This window comes from Chionomys nivalis, chromosome 17 (assembly GCF_950005125.1).
Source record: "Chionomys nivalis chromosome 17, mChiNiv1.1, whole genome shotgun sequence".
Lineage (NCBI taxonomy): Eukaryota > Metazoa > Chordata > Mammalia > Rodentia > Cricetidae > Chionomys > Chionomys nivalis.
In genome coordinates this window covers 50050987-50071631 of record NC_080102.1, presented here as the reverse complement: position 1 = coordinate 50071631, position 20645 = coordinate 50050987, and the positions used below count along the sequence as shown (strand labels likewise).

At 40.2% G+C, this 20645-nt stretch overlaps 1 protein-coding gene across 10 annotated transcripts in view; it reads right to left on the bottom strand.

Annotated features, from left to right (window-relative positions):
- Positions 1–20645, bottom strand: part of Pphln1 (periphilin 1) — an 87252-nt gene that overhangs the window by 16422 nt on the left and 50185 nt on the right. For 8 of the 10 annotated variants that reach the window (XM_057792843.1, XM_057792845.1, XM_057792841.1 and 5 more), the window contains 4 exons: positions 18284–18340; positions 15030–15109; positions 10634–10753; positions 5558–5698 (listed from right to left, as the gene is read on the bottom strand). In XM_057792843.1, the coding sequence (XP_057648826.1) occupies positions 5558–5698; positions 10634–10753; positions 15030–15109; positions 18284–18340 (398 nt within the window). The remainder of the gene's footprint in view (positions 1–5557; positions 5699–10633; positions 10754–15029; positions 15110–18283; positions 18341–20645) is intronic. The other 2 variants (XM_057792848.1, XM_057792851.1) reach the window with 1 other exon arrangement.

Sequence of the window (20645 nt, the reverse complement as noted above, 5' to 3'; positions counted from 1 at the left end):
AAGGTCTTCCATAAAACACAAATGGATTCCACTGTACCGACTGTGGAGAACAGAGCTGTTTGCTGTTTCCAAGCATGAAGCCTATTTTTAAACAACAGCCAAAAGAAGACAGGAGATGCTATCTATATGTGGTTAAATCTTGAAAAAGAAAAGACAGCACATAAACAAGAAAATTTTAATCAGGGAAAAGTAGAGCGGAAAATTCTAAGGAAGAAATTATTTTTAAAAAATTATTTGGGGCTGGAGAGATGACTCAGTGGTTAAGAGTACTGACTGCTCTTCCAGAGGACCAGGGTTCAATTCCCAGCACCCACATGGCAGCTCACAACTGTCTGAAGATCCAGTTGCAGGGGATCTGACACCTTCACACCAATGCACCTAAAATAATAAAGTCAAATAAACCATAAAAAAATTGGTATTTTATGTACATCAGCGTATTACCTGTGTGTATATCTGAGAGTGTCAGATCCCCTGAAACTGGAGTTACAACAGTTGTGAGTACTGGGAACTGAACCTGGGTTCTTTGGAAGAGCAGTCACTGCTCTAAAGCACTGAGCCATCTCTCTAGTCCCGGAAGAAATCATTTTTAATGTTATATAGAGATAAAGAGAAAGCTAAACATAAGATGAAAACAAGATCAGAGTCACCCAGAATAAGCAAGGTACTCCATAGTAAACTTTTACATTTTGAAAAATTACAAATGATAAGAGAGAAAAGAAGAGGACATCGAGAAAACAAGGTGGGAAATAAAAGAGTAAGCCAGGAATGGTAAACGGTTAAGGCCCTCCTGGGTTCCACAGAGAGGAAAGAGCAGAAGGCACAAGAGGCGAGGGGGTCCAAGTCCTGACACAGATGAGCGTTAGCTATAAAATATTACCAAGAAGGAATCCAAAGTAACCATCACCCCAGAGTTACAAAGAAATAGGCAAGTACTACTAGCACAAGCACTTGGGATTTCCAATACAGAGAGCACTTTAAGAGAAAGATTCCCAGAGCTGCAGAGATGGCTCAGTGGTTAAGAGCACAGGCTTCTCTTCCAGAGGTCCTGAGTTCAATGCCCAGCAACCACAAGATGGCTCACAACCATCCATAATGAGATTTGGTGCCCCCTTCTGGTCTGCAGACAGACATGCAGGCAGAAAAAATTACATTTAACAAAAGTGCAAGGGGGTCCTGAAAGCAATGGCAACCAGACAGCACTTTATAAATGTCCTTAATGTTTTATTTAACAACAAAGATAACTGCTGGCTTAAAATAAACAGAACTGGATAGCAGTTCTTACACCAGCACTGGCTGGGAACAGCCTGCATTTGGCCTAATCCTACTGGAACACTCTGACTAAAGAGTTTTTTCTGCATCACCTTGGAGCAGCATCCCCAAGGATAAAATCTACCTGTACCCTTTCAAAGGATGGTTCTTATAAATGTTTGGAATTTATACTATCTATATACTGCCTCTACCCCCTGAGTGCTCAGACAGCAGGCATGTATCACCACACCAAATTTAAGATTTGCTGGGGCAAGCAAACCTAGTGCCCCATGCATGCTTTATAGCTACATCCACTTGGTTATACCCCCAGTCCCAGCTACTTCTTTTCAAATGAAAACCTCACCCCAATACTTCAGCAACAAGTTCCCATAGTAATACCAAAAAATGAGATTTACCCGGTAAATTATACATTTCAAAAACTTAAAAATTTGACCAAAATAAATTATTTTTAATTATTTTAGAAATGCAATTTTTTTTTTCTGAGGGAAATCTTTGCATACTAAATCTATATGCAAAGTCTGAAGAAGTACCTGGTAATGAATTGTTAAATACAACTGGGTAGACTTGATGGCTAGACAAGATACTGAGGGAGAACTGTACTTTTAAGAACATTTGTAACTTGTCTGATAACAAGGAAAAACAGAGAATGTTTCTATGTGAGGTAGGCTAAATGCTTCTCTCATACACATCCAACAATAGACAGAGCTTCCTCTATTTGAAAAGAATTTCATTTTAACCTATCACAACTAAAAGCTGATTCTTCCCATGTCCACAACTCTCACTCACATTCTCAGGACAACCGGTCATTCGCCTGCCCTTTATTTAGCCCTACGAAGAGAAGAAGCAGGAGCGAGTGAGAGGGAGCTACGGTCAGACACTGTAGAGCTGCAACACAGAGAAACTGATCTGGTACTACAGAATGCATGTTCCACTCGAGGGCTCAGTAAGCACTAATGACCAGGATACAAGAGGGTTTCTTCAAAACAGTCTTTCATTTTAGTAAAGGATCCCTGTGTCTACTAAGAAGGTTAAAAATTAAAAATAAAATTCTATTATTAAATGTGAAATACCATGCAACAGAAAGTACAAAGGACTGCACACATCTCAACAGCAGTGTACTTGTCTAGCATGCGAGGGCCTGGGTCTGCTTCCCAGTGCTATAATAAAACAAACCAAACACATTGGGTTCATAACACAAAAGAGCTCTGAACATCAAATATGATTTAAATAAAAAAAAGTCAAAGATTATCCAGTCTAACCTTTGCAGAAAAGCTAATAAAAAGCCCAGTTTAAAAAATGGTTAGAACATGGAGTTTAAAGCAAACTAATATATAGTTTTGGAACAGAATAGAATTTCTGTGGAGGCCCAAAAATGTGAGCCTATTCCACCTTGTCTGAAGGTATTAACAAGTATGGCTACATACCTGACTTGGGGTGTAGTTGCTTGCTGTTTTGGACATTAAGATGGCCCATAGTGGTGGATCCGTTCTGTCCTAATCAAAAGTCAGAGAATTCAAGCATACTTCCGCTCCTTCTTTTGAAGTAGAAGGTTTGACGAAAAATTTAGCATGAAAGATGAACCAACCTTGATACTGATAATCGGTATACGTGGTGTGTGTATGTGTAGAATGCCTAGGATCCAAAGCATAAAGAGGCCACAAGTGCAGGGTAATAAGGTAAACCACACGTACCCCAGAATGTTGAATGAAAGTGGGATGGTTTGAAATTGTTCATCTCCACAATACAGCACTTTAGTCACAAGTGAGTATTTTCTGAATGGAGAATTTATTAGCACTCAACCACGTTTAGTTCTAATCTCAATGTCCAGGGACACCAATGTGGCACACATCAAAAGAATATATCCCCACACGAGGTGATTCTGCTACAGTCTACCCCATGTGCCTGCTTTTAAACTTCAAGAACTGCTATGTGGTAACCAAGAAATTTTGAAGGGGAATTTTTATTTAAACTATAATATTGCCTCAATTAAAAGACCTGGGTTTCAAAACCCAAGGAGCTGGAGACATGGTTTAACAGCTAAGAGTACTGGCTGTTCTTCCAGAGGACCTGCGTTCAATTTCAGCACTTCATGGTGGTTCACAACTGTTTCTAACTCCAGTTCTAGGGATCTGATGCCCTCTTCTGGCACCACGTATGCCTGTGGTGTACACATGAAGGCAAAACGCTCATACATGAAAAAAAATGTAAAGAGGAATCACTGAACACTGATGTAGTCACCATATTGTTTATACAGACCTTCTAGTCGTTGATATTTAATCCTTATTGGAAAAAAATCTTGAAAATTATTTCCTCTGTTTGAAAATTAATCATTTTATATATACATTTATTATCAGGTGCTAGCTTCCTAAATTTGAGGGAATTCTGGCCTTACTTCTTGCCCATGTATGAGATCAGTGTCTAACGGAAAGAGAAAGCTCCACGTAGCTTCTATTTTATAGCACCAGACTTTTTCTTTTCCTTTGTAAAGATTAGCTTCATGCCAAACAATTTTCAATGCACCAACCATCAAGCTAGTTTATACACCCTACTGATAACTTTCTCACAATCTAAGAGACTAACTATGAACAACAGTACAGTGAAAATATTCATAAATGGCAAAATACTTAGCATTTCATTAAGTATTTCTTCCAGTTACATTCTTTTTTTAAAGATTTATTTGTTTATTATGTATACAGCGTTCTGCCTGTATGTCTGCCTGGAGGCCAGAAGAGGGCACCAGACCTCATTATGGATGGTTGTGAGTCATTTTGTGGTGGCTGAGAATTGAACCTCTGGGAGAACTGCTGAGCCATCTCTGCCGCCCCAAGTTACATTCTTAAGAGAACTTGTTTTTAAAAATACTACAGCCAGGAAATGGTAGCCCACACCTTTAATCCCAGCAGCACCCAGTAGGCAGAAGCAGGCATATCTGTGAAATTGAGGCCAGGCTGGTCTACAAAGCATGTTCCAGGACAGCAAGGGCTACACAGAGAAGAAACCTGTCTCGAAAATAACAAAACAAACAAAGAAACCTGTAACTTAGGGGCTAGCAAGGTTAAGAGCACTAGTTGCTCTTCCAGAGGATCCAGTTTCAATTCCAAGCACCCACATAAGTGGCTTATTAACTGCCTATAACTCCAGTTCTAGAGAATCCAACACCTTTTTCAAACTTTTAAGGGCACCAGGCACACATGTGGTACATAGACATACATTTAAGCAAAACACTCATATGCAAAAGCACATAAAATAAAAATCAATAAATCTTAAGAAGAGAGCGAGCTACAACTTAAGAAGAAAAGAAAACATTATTAAATTATTGACCCTTTTAAATAGCACCTTGATCAAACCCTGTTAAGAATGAAGCCTTAACGAGGTTGACAGTAACAAAGACCACTTCTGATCTTAAGTGATCCAGGAACCACTCAAAGTCACTGTCAGTGTTACGGCTTTAATCATCATCCAACCAAAAAAACCTGCCACATATAAGAGGTAAGGACAGGGGCACAGTTCACCTGCTTTGCCTCTCTGGGCCTAGGCTACTGCCATGCAGTTGATGCTCAGCTGGTTTTTCTTGCTGCAAACCCACACGGTCTTCAGGTAAAGCTGCTTTTGAGTTTCCAGTAATGTGTTGATTTCCTCTAAGTGGTTGACTGAAAGACTGATTTCATGCACCCAAGATAATTCTGCTTCCCGATCAGCTCTGTCCTCCCCACTTTCACTATCTCACTGATTTAAGTTGTAGATACATTGCTGCCAGGACAAAGTCTCTGTCACACGACTCACTGCTCAAAGTGGCAGAGATATACCACCCAGCAGGGCAAAGTCTCTGGCTCTTGTGAAGTCTATTTTATGGTAAAGAAAAACAAGAAAACAAATACAGGTCAAGTGAATTTAAAGGGAAAAGATGCTGATGTAGTAGTGCATACCAGTAACCCAGTGTTTGGAAAACAGGCAAAGAGGGCAATGTTCAGACTGTCTCAGCTCCATACCAGCCAGGGCTACAGTATGAGAGCCCATCTCCAAACACGAGGAAATTGCAAGGACACGGAGACTGGTGCATCCTAGGCCTTCCTGGCTTGCCAATGTGGGCCAGTCATTGGTTCTAGACTAAGAACCCTGTCTCAGGGAAAAAAAAAAAAAGGCGCCTGAGGAACATCTGAGGTGGCCTCTAGCCTCTACACACACTCAGCGGAATTTCAGAGTTACAGGAGGAATAGACAAATGTGAATACTTACGCGTTAGGGTGGCACAAACCAAGAGCGTGTCTATCAGAAGACTGCATTCTTACCTGCTCGATCTCTTTGGTTTTTGATGCAATGGCTTTAGAGCGACTGCTAAGCTGGCTGTCTTCATACAACTCTGTGCCATCTGTTGTGTTTGACTCGGGTTCTTCTGTCTGGTCGATAAATAAGGGAGCCATGGATCCCGTCTTGAAAACAGAAGAAGTCCTTAGTTATTTTCTTAAAGGACATTGAGTATATGAGACAGTGTACGTGGTCAGTAAGAGAAGATTATATTAAAAGGAAGTGCTATTTAATTAATTTTAAGAAAAGAAAATGTATGTCATGATATGTAATGAAGGCTAGAGAATATGAATGCTACTTTTATAATTTTTGATGAGACTAAGCCTTATAACATTCTAAAATGTAATAGATATACTAAATACAGAATAATTTACGGCTGAAAGGTTTTGTACTATGGTTATTTCTTAATCTATTCAGGAAATATGGACCACTTAAGAAAAAAATCCAAATATGAGAGCATAAGCTCACATAAAGAATCACAATAAGGGAAGGCACAGGAACACACTCCACACTCACAGCTAAACAGCCCATGACTTTCCTCAAACCACTGAGAAGAATGCGAGACTGCAGCAATGACTGCTTCTGTTAGACACTTTCCCAACAGTGACTGATTCAGACTAACCCCAAACAGTGGGGACTCCCTTCAGTACCAAGCTCTCACCAACAGACAGGTCATCCAGACAAAATTTAAACAGATGGACACTGGAATTAAATGAGATCATAAATCAAACAGATCTAACAGGCATCCATGAACAGCCCACTCAGACACTAAATACCTATTCTTAACAGCAGCTTGTGGAAATTTCCCCCAAACTGACCACATGTTAAGACACTGAACAAATCCCGAGAACCAACAACCTGCATTCTATCAGAATGTAATAAACGTTGGTGTCAACAGTTGCTCTTCTCCAGAGATTTGAACAACCCCGCTCAACAGAGGCCGGTAAGTACTTTACCTTGAGGCAATACCTGGTTCTGAGAAAGACCACCACCCAGGCACCACCCAGTAACAGACCATCCAAAGGAAATTCCTAACGTTCCAACCATTGTAGACAGCACACACCCATCGCTTATCACCAGAACACCCTTAGACAAATGGTAGCCAATCAGTGGTCCTAAACCTTAGAAATCCCTCACCCCCACCTTTGCTACTATAAATACCCAACCCTAATTGAAAAGAGGCTGTGTAAATGGTGTAAATGAGGAAAAACCCAGAGCTCCATTAAGATTAGGAACAAGGCAAGGGTGTCCGGTGAGTCCACTTCTATTCAGTGTAGTGCAGTAAGACAAGCAAAGGGAAGAAAAGAGATACAAACAGAAAGAGAAGTCAAATTATCCTTATTTGCAAACTATTTAATTCTGCATAGAAAAAAACTAAAGACTACCGAGTTTGCTTTCCTATGACCCTGATAAACATGATCACTTTTTTTTTGGGGGGGGGGTTATTTGACTTACAAACTCTGATACAGTCCAGCACTGAGGAAAGACAAAGCAGAAACCAAACCAGAAGTCTTGGAGGAACACTGCTTTCTGGGTGCTCAGCCTGACTGCCTTCTTTCTTTCTTTTTTTAAAAAATATTTTATTTATTATGTTTACCATGTTCTGCCTGTAGAACAGAAGAGGGCACCAGAATCTCATGACAGATGGCTGTGAGACACCATGCAGTTGCTGGGATTGAACTCAGGACCTTTGGAAGAGCAGGCAGTGCTCTTAACTGCTGAGCCATCTTCTCCAGCCCTAAGCCTGCCTTCTTCCCAGGACTACCCTCTTTGGAGTCACTGCCTGAAGCAAACTGGGTCCTCCCACATCAATTAATCAATCAAATGCCCAACAGGCTTACATATGTCTATGTGCCTACTTGTCTATATGTGCACTACATCAGTGCAATAGCCAACAAGGCCAGAAAAGAGCATCAGCTAGAGTTACAGATTCTTACTGTTGACGAACACTTTCAGCAAAGTAACAGGATAAAAAGCACCGAATCCCTGAAACTGCTAGAGCAGTGGTTCCCAACCTTCCTAATGCTGCCACCATTTAATGCAGTTCCTCATGCTGGATGACTCCCAACCATAAAATTATTTCATTGCTACCCCATAACTGTAATTTTGCTGGTGTTGTGAATTGTAAATATCTGTGTTTTCTGAGGGTCTTAGGCAACCCTGGTGAAAAGGTCATTTGACTACCCAAAGACTATGTATGACCCAGAGGTTGAGAACCCATGTGCTAGGAGAAAAAGTAAGGAGTACATGGTTATGAACCGGCACAAGTAAAGACTTTCCAGCTAGGCAGTGCAGGAAATATAAGGTCAACAACTGACAAATGCCAAACACTGTTCTGCAAAGGAAACTGCCAAGTGAGGAGAGGAAGCCCAAAGAACGGGAGAGAAATCTTCGCCAGCTATAAATATAAAAGAAGCTTAATGTCTAGAATACACAAAAAATTCAAGAATCTAAACATAAAACTCAATTTTAAAATGGGCTATGGGATTGAATAGATGATCATCAAAAGAAATCCAAATGGCTAGGAAACACTAAAATTTTTTTCAGTACTTTTTGCTTTTGGGGGGGGGGGGTGTTGGTTTTTTGGTTTCTGTGTAACAGCTCTGGCTGTCCTTTAACTTTGTACACCAGGCTGGCTTTGAACTCACAGAGATCTGCCTGTCTCTGCCTCTCAAGTGCTAAGATTAAAGATCTGCACTACCACCACCTAACCAGTATTCTTAATAATAAAGAAAATGTAGATGAGACTACCACAAGGTTCTCTCTCACCCAGCCAAAATGGCCGCCTTCATCAAGAATACAAGTGTCAAGAAATGTTGGTATAATGTGGGGAAATGGAAATTCTTATACACTGTTGATGGGCGTGTAACCAAACAGCCACTTTGTAAATTGATCTCAAAAAAAAAAAAGTGCTTTCTAAGAAGTTGTGTTTCTACCCACAGATTTGTGCTACTCCCAATCTTGATAAAGAACCTTCTTACTGCAGTAGTGGTCAATGCAGAGATTAATAATTGTTCAGAGTGCTGAAAGAAGCAATTGGGAGTGCTCACTGTAGATTATTGAATATCTCTATCAACCCTCTCCCCAGGGCTCAGGGAACACCTCCACAGATGGAAAAGAAAGACTAAGAGCCAGAGGATGGGAAGTAGGCTTGAAATGCTGTCTTCTGGACATGATGTTACAAACATGAACTCACAGCAGCTCTGATTACCTAAATAAGACTGCATAAGAACAAGACAGTCAAATTTCCATCAGGGACAGGGACAGAAGAGGGGATCAAAGGTCCCATACCCAGAAGAGTTGATATTGCAAGCTGATGGCAGGAGAGGGAGAGGGAGAGAGAAGGAGGAAGAGGGAGAGAGAGAGAGAGTCAATTTTCTTTGCCAACGATCACTGGGTTGTTCTTCTCTCAAGCCTATGTATCTTACATAGAGACAGATGAGTAGAACGTAGTCGTATAAATTAAAATTTGCATGCATGCACACACACACACACACCCCACCCCAAATATTAAGTAGACAAGAAATCAGTCTTACTCTCAAATTCGACCTCTGAAGTACAAGGATCTACTGTTAATATAAAAACTATTAAGTCTAGCCGGGCGGTGGTGGAGCACGCCTTTAATCCCAGCACTCAGGAGGCAGAGGCAGGCGGATCTCTGTGAGTTTGAGGCCAGCCTGGTCTACAAGAGCTAGTTCCAGGACAGGAACCAAAAGCTACGGAGAAACCCTGTCTCGAAAATCCAAAAAAAAAAAAAAAAAAAAACAAACAAACAAAAAAGCTATTAAGTCTAAATTATAAAAATTACATTAAATAAATAATACAAGATTTCTCTTGTCTATGTTTCAAGTATTTCTAAAGGCTAAGGATAACGGCTTGATATATTTGATGGATTTACTTAATATTTACTTAATATTCAAAAATATCTATTATTATAAAATAACAAAACACACACACACAAAAAAAACAAAAACAAAAGATAGAAAATTCAAACACTTATAAACAAGTCTTTCTGGACTCCAAATCTACCCATTTGACTTATGCACATTATATAACAGGCACGTGGGAAAGGATTCCTTAATCATGCATGAAGATACGGGTTAGTATACTATTATTGTTATACACATTTAATCTCACCTACTACAAAACCTTCCATGAGGATTGGCAATGTAACAGACAGACAGATGTTGTGGAATATTGGTTTAAGATGTGGTACATTCATTTATGCTGTGGTGGAACATTTGTTTAATGATGCAAAGATGTGCTGCATTCTTTCTGTTGCATTTGTTTAACTCTGTGAAGCTGTGTTGCTTTGCCTGTCTAAAACATCTGATTAGTCTAATAAAGAGCTGAATGGCCAGTAGATAGACAGGAGAGGGATAGGTGGGGCTGCCAGGCAGAGAGAATAAACAGAGGAGAAATCTAGGCCCAATAGAAGGGGAGGAGCTAGAAAAGCAGGAGAGGAGGACACCAGGGGCCAGCCACTCAATCAGCCACCGAGTAAGAAGAAAGATATAGAATAAAGAAAAGTAAAAAGTCCAGAAGCAAAATGTAGTTAAACAAAAACAGGACAATTTAACTTAGAAAAGCTGGCTAGAAACAAGCCAAACTAAGTTAAGAATAATCATCCATGTATTTGAGAGCTGGGTGGCAGGCGCCCAGAGTAAAACAAAAACCCACTACAGACAGACCCTAGGTTTGACCCCAGAATGCAAAAAGGGTTGGGAAGAGCAAAGGAAAAAGTCTTCCTTTAAAATTATTCAAAAATATACTTTTCACACTCTTACTTTGTGTAATAAATTCAATAACCCACAAAGATATTTTATCAACTACCTGTTGAGGAACAAGAACAGAGCAAATATTTTATACTCTTTTTGCTTTGCTCTCCCCGTCATGCATCTCAGGCTATCCTCAAACTTGCTCTGATGACAACCTTGATGGTCCTCTGCCTGCACCTCCTATATGTTGGGATTACAGGTGTATGGTACCACACAGGACTTATACCCAGTTTAAAATCAAGACAAAATGTTCAGGTGTGAAACAAAGTTGAAATTAAATACCTCGAACTCAGAAATCTCAGTCAAGTTATTTCCATCTGACTTCTCTGGCTTTTCATTAGCCCACTTGCTTGCTGCCTCAGCAAGTTCTTTCTCGGTTAGCCGGCTGGGTTTGTCTAACACCTACCATAAATAAAGAGACATCTTTGTTAGTATTCTTAAAGGCCTCTAACACCAGGAATCACAATGCAATGAGATGAGTATACCCCCTTTTCACTCCTTCAAAAACATTCAGCAGAGGGCCAGACAAGATAACACATATGTGTTCATCCCTAGCACAAGGAAGGTGAGGAAGGAGAACTGAAAGTGCCGGGCCAGCCATAGCTACAAAGGAAGACACAAAACTCAGTCCAGAATCCCTTTAAATAGCAATTCCTAAAGGACACAGGGACTATACATCACTCAGAATTTCATTTATATAAAACTTCAAGACCTCATCTAATGGGCCAATGTAAAAAGCATGACAAATACATATAAATTATATCCAGGATACAAACAACATCATATTGATTATAATTTTTATCTTTAATTATGCTCAAATGAAATAAAGTAATAGTTAAATTTTATTACAGTAAATCCTTTAAAAAGATTTATTTATTTTAATGTGTGTGGGTTTTGCCTGCCTGTAAGTCTGTGCTTCGCATGTGATCCCGCTGCCCCCTAAGGCTAGAACAAGGGCACTGGATCCCCTGGAATATTAGATTTACAGAGGATTGTGAACCACGGAATCAAATCCCGGTCCTCTAGAAAAGCAGCTAATGCTCTTAACTACCAGACCATCTCTCTACTCCTAAGGTAAATTCTTAACTCAAGAGAATGGCCCAAATATGTCATCTTTATAATTTGTGATAAATCATATAAATCATTCTTGCACAAGAGTTTAAAGATTTAAGTTTCATTGTTTTGGCATACTTTCTCTAACCGAACACAATATAATCAGAGCATGGGCTTTGAAGCTACAGGCAGATCTCGGCATGCAGTATGGTTTAATCACCTGTTGGACGGGGCTTAATTACTTTTACAAAGCAGTTGTGAGAATAAAGATAACGGGCCTAAAAAGTGTCTGTAATAATGTCTTGTACTTTTTCTTTCCCATGTTCACGGCCATAAATCTACTGTACTGAGACAAATTTGGGAAGATGAGTGAGCTCATGGAAGAAGCAAAGACAAACAAAAGGTCTTTCTGGGTCGCTCTCAATCCCAGTAAGGGCCTGCGTGTGGACAAACGAGAGCAGCAGCACAGCACGGGTTACAAAGCCTTTCCTTGGAGCCTTCATGGTGGCCCTCTGATTCCATCCTATTTCCTGGAAGACTCTTTACCAACTAGGCCCAATCGCTCCTAACTCTTAACTTTTCTAATCTTACATCAGTATGATGATTAATCTTGGTTTCCAGCTTGAAGGGATATGGTATCAACAAAGAAAAATGCCTCTGTTGGGTCAATAAGGTTGCTTTCAGAAAGGACTGACTCAGGTGGAGAAAGTGGTACTCATGGGCCTTCAAACAGTAGCCCAAACATGAAGAGCTCCAAGGAAAGGGTGATGCTGCAGCTGCTGTCCTCCACAGATATCTGAGCCCGACTTCTCTGGCCTTCCATGACAGGGTTAGTATCAGCAACTGTCCAGGAATCTTTTAGGCCTTAGAACTGGTCTAGGACCACTGAGGCACTTAGAAGCCCAGGTCCTAAGTCTCTCTAATGTGCTGCCATTTACAGACTACCCAGAAACTATCACATAAACCAAGATAGTGCATGCTAAACTTTTCATAATATGTACACACTGCAATAGCTCTACCCAATACTCCAGAGAACCTTGTCTAATATACAGTCCCAGTGAAAACAAACCAACAAAAGAAACAAAGAAAACCACCTCAGCAGTACTGGTGCACTGACATGAATGAAGTACTTCTACAAACCAAAGAACATTCTGATAGAAATTCACCAAAGGGAGCAGGGCAGGCCTCATTACCTCAAATTAGAAAAACAAGAAACAGAACAATAGTAATTTATCTAAACTCACTAACAAACACTGATAGAAAGTGCACATGAGCTTCATTCAGACCTGATCAAGCTCACCAAGGGACAGGAGGCCATGGGTTATTTTTATCGTGTGTATGTGTGTTTGTGTGTGCGTGTGTGAGTCTGTACACGTGTGCATACACAGCACTGTGAAAAAAATATTTTTGCTCCAAATATACTGACTATTTTGACTTAATTACTCAGAGAAACTGCATGTCTGATAAAGCCAGGAACGACTTCAAAAAGTTGCCTGTCATTTTATAACAAGAAATCAACAAAAGCAAAGTGAACAGAAATTGTAAAAGGAGCCTTTTTCTCTAAGATACCCGTAACCACCTAGGAAAGCTTTTCAGAAGACAGACACTTGGCCTAGAGAGGCCACCACAGTGGTCTTCAAAGATTCCCACCTGGGAAATGGGTCTGCATAATATAGTTCTGGGGGCTAGAGAGATGGCTAAAATGGCCAAGAGTACACACTGCTATTCCAGAGAAACTGAATTTGGTTCTTAGTACCCATGTGGTTGGCTCATAATTATCTGTAACTCCAGATCCAGAGCATGAAAACCTCTGATCTCTGGCACTAGCACTCAAATGCACACAGCTACACATGTGTGTAATTAAAAACCATAATTTTTTAAAAAGCCAAAGGAAGAAGGCAGCCAGCCATAGGCAACTCTAAACTTCCCTGCCTTTGTATACTGCAAGACACAAGTCAACCAGTGGCTGACGCTTTGTGTACGGCTCCCACGCACACAATACAGCTGAGACTTACTTTCTACAAATCTCTCTGTTATCAGCTCACGCCACAGACCAAAATTATCAAGTCTTCAGAAGACAAAGAGAGAAAGCCTGAAACTTACCTCGGAAGTATATTCCACAGCCACTAAATAAGCTTAACTCCCTCATTCCAATCTTCTACCCATCCAGAAGGTTTTGTTTTTATCCCTTGGTTTGTTTGTCTGAAGGAAGAGTCTCAATCTGTAGCCAAAGTTAGTTCATGATTATGAAACCCCTTTGTCTCAGGCCTCAAGTGCTGGGATCACTGGCATAAGATGCCTACCCAGCTAAGGAGGTTAAAACAGTACCTACCATAAGACAGTATATTATTAGAAATACAAAATTTTTTTTAAAGAAAATAAGAACATATTCAAGAAAATAATGTATGTTTATAATTTTAAAAAAGAAAGTATATGTTTTCAGGAGAGCTATAGAGCAGAACCAAGCTAACGACTTAGGAGTTCTTGTAAAATGTAAAGCAATCCTGCCACGGGAACTATTCTATCTGTCTATCTGTTACTGAGTGTGTGCACTTGATAAATTATCACACAGAACTATTTTCTAATAAACCCCGAAAAAATATACTCCCAAAGCCATAATGTTTGGGAGAAAAAGCCCTCAGTTGAGAAGGTAATTTAAAAACTCAGGACACTGGTGCAGGATTAGCAAGACCAGCCTGAGTTACTATGAGGTCAAGTCCAATTTTAATACCAAATACAAATTTTTCAGAGAGCTGGTTTCTATGGCTGGCAAAATATCTGTCAACCATCTGCAAGGGCAAGAACCTCAAGTCTAGCCATGCCACAGAAGGACAAAGAACCACCTGACACTTCAGAATCCTCAGATTTCTGGGGGTCCTCCAGTGATAAGATTTATCACAGAAAAATCACTTTTTCCTTTCAAGCAGAGAAACTGCTGTCCCTGTAGACCAACGGCAGAATGACAGGGGGTAACTATTCCTGCTAAAATGTCAAAAACATTAAGAGGAAATCAAAAAGGAGAGAGCATCTGGAACAAGTTATGAACATGAGAAAGGGTGAGAGGCTGATAAAGGAAACAAAGTGAAGAGACATCAGCTCCATCGCTCCAACACATCCTGAGAAGCTGGGAATAAAGAATGGTATGCTAGGGGCAGCTCCACTTGGAGGAAATTATTTTCGCTTCTGAAGCTTCAGTCTCTTATAGAATTGAGATTTAAACCTAGCTGTGTATGGGTTTCTGTATGGGTTAGTAAAAGGTTATACTGCATATCAAGAATTGAATGGTTCTATATACATGTTAAACTTTTGCCTATGCTCTCAATGCCCCAAATAAAAGCAAATCCTGTGAATACACACCCTATCTAAATATGTAGCCCATTTGGTTATGGTGAAAAATGGCAAAGGCTATAGCAGCAAATAACAATCGTAGCAAAATCTATGGAGAAATATCAATGAGAAAAATGATCATTTATTTTGGCCTCTGTAATATTTTCAAGTAGAGAAGATTTAAAATTCAAGCTTTCAAAGGGTTCATTAAGCATCCTGCGTACACACAATATTGTTTTGCTGGTCAACCCATCATCTTCGCATTGCAGTTCTACCTAACTTTAGAAAAGCAACAAACCTTGGATGAAGAGACTGCTGAAGAACTTGAGGGTGAAGTATCTCTTGATGTTTTCAAAGACTGGATGGATCTCTCTTTACCTATAACAATGGCAAGATTGAATATAGAACAAGAAACAACACAAGATGTAATTCTCTAGCTTATGTGTTTCCAAGTAATAAGGAAAGCCATATACGTACTTTATTCTGAAAGTTCTCATCATATTATTGTAGTAGTAACATCTAAATCTACCTCTTAGTAACACCACAAAACACTAAATGTAATGTGGAATGAAATAACGGCATATATGGCAGTCTAGGCCACACCAAAGTCAGTTGTAAGTATGATCACAGAAATGCTGAAAAAGGCAAAAACATACTTTAATTAGAGGCTCCACAAACTTCCCTGCCACAGCTAAGCAAGCTCCAGAGAATCAGGTTTCTGAGTACCTCAGGTGATATTAAATAATAACTCTTCCCAAGGTTCTGAAGACAGGAAGTCACTCTACACCAGTGACTCTCAGTCAAGGACAGTCTTGTCCTTCCCACCCTGGCACTGGGCAATGTGTAAATCATGATCTTTTCTGCTGCTGAAAATCTTTAACATATCATAATATAAATACCCAGAATGTTATTACAGTTAGTATGTAGCTACCACAGAGCAATCAATCGGTTAAGAGACAGCCCAGAGAGTACTATACACAGGAAATTTAGCAGACACTCCTAAAACATTCACACCATTTAAAAGAATTTAGAAATCAATTAATTCAGAGCACTGATCCAGAGCCCGGTATAAGGTATGTGAACAATTGTTTTGTTTAAAATAGACCTCTATAAGATAAAGTCATCATCATTTGTTATTTCAGATACTCACATAATGCTGCATGGAACCATTTTTAGTAGAAACATAAGCCAGAAAATATATGAACATTATTATGTAAGTAGGTTCAATAACCAAAGTTTAATTACATTTAGTTTTTAGCTAGCTAATTTATTTAAACTGTTTTAATATCAGTTTATAAAAATTATTAAAAGTAAGCTGTTCCTGATTAAAAAAACACCTTACTAATAACTTTCAACGTATAGTCAATTCTGTCATCTTAAGTTCTGGGAAAACTAAGAATATGAACAATACAAAGCTATTTTAGAAAGTGGCCACACAAATGTTGCTAAAGCCTAGAAAGTGGAGAGAGCCCAGAGAGCAGGCAGGAGCAGAAGCAGACACCAAGTTACCTGCAGAGTGCTGCGAAGCCAGCTTTACTCAGAGGCCCCACAACTCCCTGCCACAGCTAGGCAAGCCCTAGAGAAGCAGGCTTCTAACCACCTTGTATTAAACAGCTTTGCCAGGGTACTGAAGACAAGAAACCACACTATCCCAGTGGCTCTCAGCCAGGGACAGTTTGTCCTTCCCACCCTGACACTGGGCAATGTGTAAAGAAATTCTGATTGTTTTCTGTGAGAGAATACCACTGCCATAGACAACTGAAGGCCTAAGACAATATGAGAGATTTCTATGGGGGACAGCCCCATCCATCATCCTTAACAGAATCACCCGGCTTCAATAATGCAAAGGCTCAGTGAGAAACCCCCACCCTAAGTTTAGTACCCCAATTCTGAAGTTTCAACAGTTTTTTTTTTTTTTTTTTTTTTTTTTTTGTAAAAGACAGAACCTAGATTCTCGTGGTAGCATAAGTTCCAGGCCACCCAAGGCTGACTAGTGAGGCCCTATTTTTAAAATACACAAATTACTTGGGTAGGGGGACCCTGATACAATCATCATGACATTCTCCAAAAGCCAAGAACATAAATTTAAGTCATTCCTTACTGTGCTTTCAATGCATGTGACAAACTGTATACTGCATTGGAAAGTCTGTCCTAGTGCTCAAAGCTCCTAGAGCAGTGGTTCTAAATCTGGGGGTCGCATCCTCTTTAGGGGTCACATATCAGATGCCTCCATACCATATTTACATTACGACTCAGAGCAGCAGCAAAATTATAGTTACAAAGTAGCAACGAAATGTTTTTAGGGTTGGGGGTCACATGAGGACACTAGGAAGCACAATAGCCACTATCCTAGAGGAACAAGTATCACGACTTTATAGTAGCTCTGGTCTACGTAGCCTATAGACTTGAGAACACAAGTAGGCATTCAAAGTTAAATAGAAAGCCAACTTATTTTTTTACACTTAAGTTACTAAATAAAGGCATAATTATGTTGGGTAAATAGTTGTATATGAGCCCATCATTAGGGAAGGACATCTCCCTCAAACTCAAACACAGCACACTGTAAAACTAAGAACTGAAACTGGAAAACTCTGATTTGGGGGTCAAAGAAGGATATCGGAGACATATCTCTATGACATTCTGACTACCCAGATAAAGGAGATAAACATATACCCTTTGTCCTCTTCCTTGAGAGTTAATTCAATGGGCTTGTCGATCACTTGTGCAGGAAAACACCCTTCTGGGCAAACTGTCTGTTCTAGAGACCTTAGAAAGAGTAGAAAGACATTTAAATACAGATAGGTGGTTCCTTTGGCCACTGGCCATTCTCACCCTTCAAGCGTCTTCCAATTCTGAAATAAACACCATCTATTGTCTAATATGCTATATTCTGTGTGGTTCATCTAAATTGTTTTCAAGATCACAGGGATAGGGGAGCCCAGGGAGGCCAAAGCAAAATCCTAGCGCCAATTATATATTCAATTTTAGCATGCATTAGCGAGAACATAGGGAAAAACCAGCAACAACACACGGAGAAAAGATGACAACTCAACAGCTGTCAATCTCAAGATTTGCTCCACAAACAGGATATTGCTAGTGTAGCTAGGCCAGGTATGATCCCAAGTGTAGCCCAAGAATCTTTCCTGATTTCAGATGCTCAGGGTTAACATAAGTAGACATCAATCAATCTTCATATGCAGAAGCAAAGGATTGCCGAAGGAAAAGAAATGGTTTCTCAGAAACACTCATTTATACCTGTTTCATAAATGAGTGGACAAGCAAGAAGCAAGGGACAAAGACAAACAAAGACAACAGCAAAAACTGCAAAGTAAGTAGAATCTCTAACTCCCACTGCCAACGGGAGGCTCTACCCTCCTGTGGCAGCCATTCCTGAGTAAGAATGGCTGGTCAAGACAACCAACTACCTGGCTATATTGCTAGTGACAGTGTATTTGAGAGAGCAGTAAGATACTTTCCCCCATTTAAATAATTTCTCAAATCAAACCTCCCACCCTTTCAAAATTCCAGATCAAAACCTACTTCCAAACTCACCTCTTCCTGGATTTGCTTCATTCTGTCGTTTGTAGGAAGCACCAACACGCGTGGACTCTAGGGAAAGGTGGCAGGGAGGAATTAACACCAGCACCTCTGTGCCAGGGAGGAGCATGGTAACACTCCAGAAGTAGGAGTAAAGAGAAGAGGTACCTCTGAGCACTTGCTGGTGATCCTAACCACCTCCAACCCACATCAAGCTGAGCTGTGCGAGCAGCTGTACTGAGGAGAAACCAAAGCAGAACAGGAAAGAACCAGGCGTTCTGCATACTGCAGTGATCACTCAGAGAACTATCAGACACCTGATGGTTCCTAAAAACAATCTTTTTACAGAAGAAATGTATAGTTACCTAGAATAACAGCAGATGCAAACAGGGCTTTGTATGATCCCTCTTAACCTACCTAAAAATGAGTCTAGTAAAAATATCTCACTACAGGAAAGGAGACCAGAGTCTAGCACACCACTGAGACACTCACAGGCTGTTAACCTATTCTGAGAGCAACTCAGACCTCACCCGCGACTGTGTGTAACAAGAAAAGATTTCTTTTCCATATGTCCAACCATTCAAATGCCCACAGCATGCTAACATCTCCCCACCAGAAACCAGTAACCTGCATTCAGAAATCCTTTAAGTTCAACTATCTGACCCTTCCCATGTGGACACAAAACAAATTGCATGTCCTCTTGCAGGTCTCTCTGCTGACCTGCTTCCTGTCAGTTTGTTTCTCAATTATAAACTATCAAAGAACACAGAAAGAAACGATTGTAATTCCTCTATCATGTTCACTAAGTGGAAGTGTGAGAACCAGCTAAGGATGAGAGGCTATATAAAAACATTATGTGCATAAGTAGTAACATTTGTTCATACAAAAACTATAAGGTTCACATTCAAAGATGTGGTACAGATCACATCAGGTGGGGAGGACGGGTGTAGTTAGGCTGCTGGAAGGGAAATCACCATTAATAATAAAACATAATACGAGGAAATTTTCTGACTTGTTCAAGAATAGATTTACCAATACTCTAATATTGCAATAACTAAAACTTACTGATTCTCTTCACAAAGTCTCTCATACATGGATTTTCCTCACATACAAATTTACAGTTACCATCTTGGTTGACCCCTTCACTACGCTATATTCAGAATATGAAAACATTGTAGATTCTTATAAAGACAAAGGGTCCCAAATTATCCTCCACTATCTAATGATCAGATCATAGCTACTTGATGCCTAATGCAACAAACTGTTATGAAATCCCTAATAACTAAGCTTCTCCCCAAATGCCCTGTATTGTAATAGAAACAACTCCATAATAACAGGGTCTTGCGCTTGCCATCTACCAAATGGTCCAGAAAGCAAGGCCGGTAGCTTCTCTTCACCACTACAGAATGATTCTCCTTTAGCACAACCAGTGCACTCCTGTCCACATCCTTTACAACTCCTTTATCAGCTCTGGTCTGAAAAAATATCCTTTCTTCTTGGTGTTTCTCACCCAGCAGAATAATTTGGTGGGCGAGCTGAGGAGGAGCGCACCCCATGTTCCCTTAGCATCTCCTGTCTGGGCTGTGGTGGCAGGGGGAGCATCTCCGCAGCAGACTCCAAGGCTTTGGGTGCTCTTAACTACCCACGATCTCACTCTCTCACCCTCCATACATCCCTCAGAAGACCCGACAGGATCTAAGCTCAGCACTTCACAGACACCCCAGAATGGCTGCGCGCACATCTCATCATATCAAGTCAAACATCACTCCCTCTAACCTCCCAGCGGGAGCTTCTTAACAATTTTTATCAGGTCAATTTCTAGTTGAACGCTTTTCATTTGCAAGCAAATTCTTCAGATTTTGTGATATATTTCCAAAACTGTCTTCTCTGTATCCAGGCCAATCCTGAAGGAGATTGCAAATTTCCTCCCCCTTTATAACATGTTTACCAAAGGGGAATGTGTAGTTTCTGGCAAACAGTTTATTTACTTATTTATTTGATTGTTTGTTTTTTCAAGACAGGGTTTCTCTGCGTAGCTTTGGTGCCTGTCCTGGAACTAGCTCTTGTAGACCAGGCTGGCCTCAAACTCACAGAGATCCGCCTGACCCTGCCTCCCACGTGCTGGGACTAAAGGCGTGCGCCACCACTGCCTGGCTTGCAAACAGATTTTTAATAATTTCATTTCCAACATCAGGTAAGGAATGGATGTGCCTTTCTCAAAATTATCTCCATGCAGCCTTATGTTCTTCATCTTCCAGAAAGGAAAAGAGATCTAATTTAAGAGATCCCCCACTAAGCTTACACTCAAGAATCAACATTACTGGCCCTTTTCCCAGTTTGCATCTTTACAATTGAGCATTACCCATATCTACAGGCG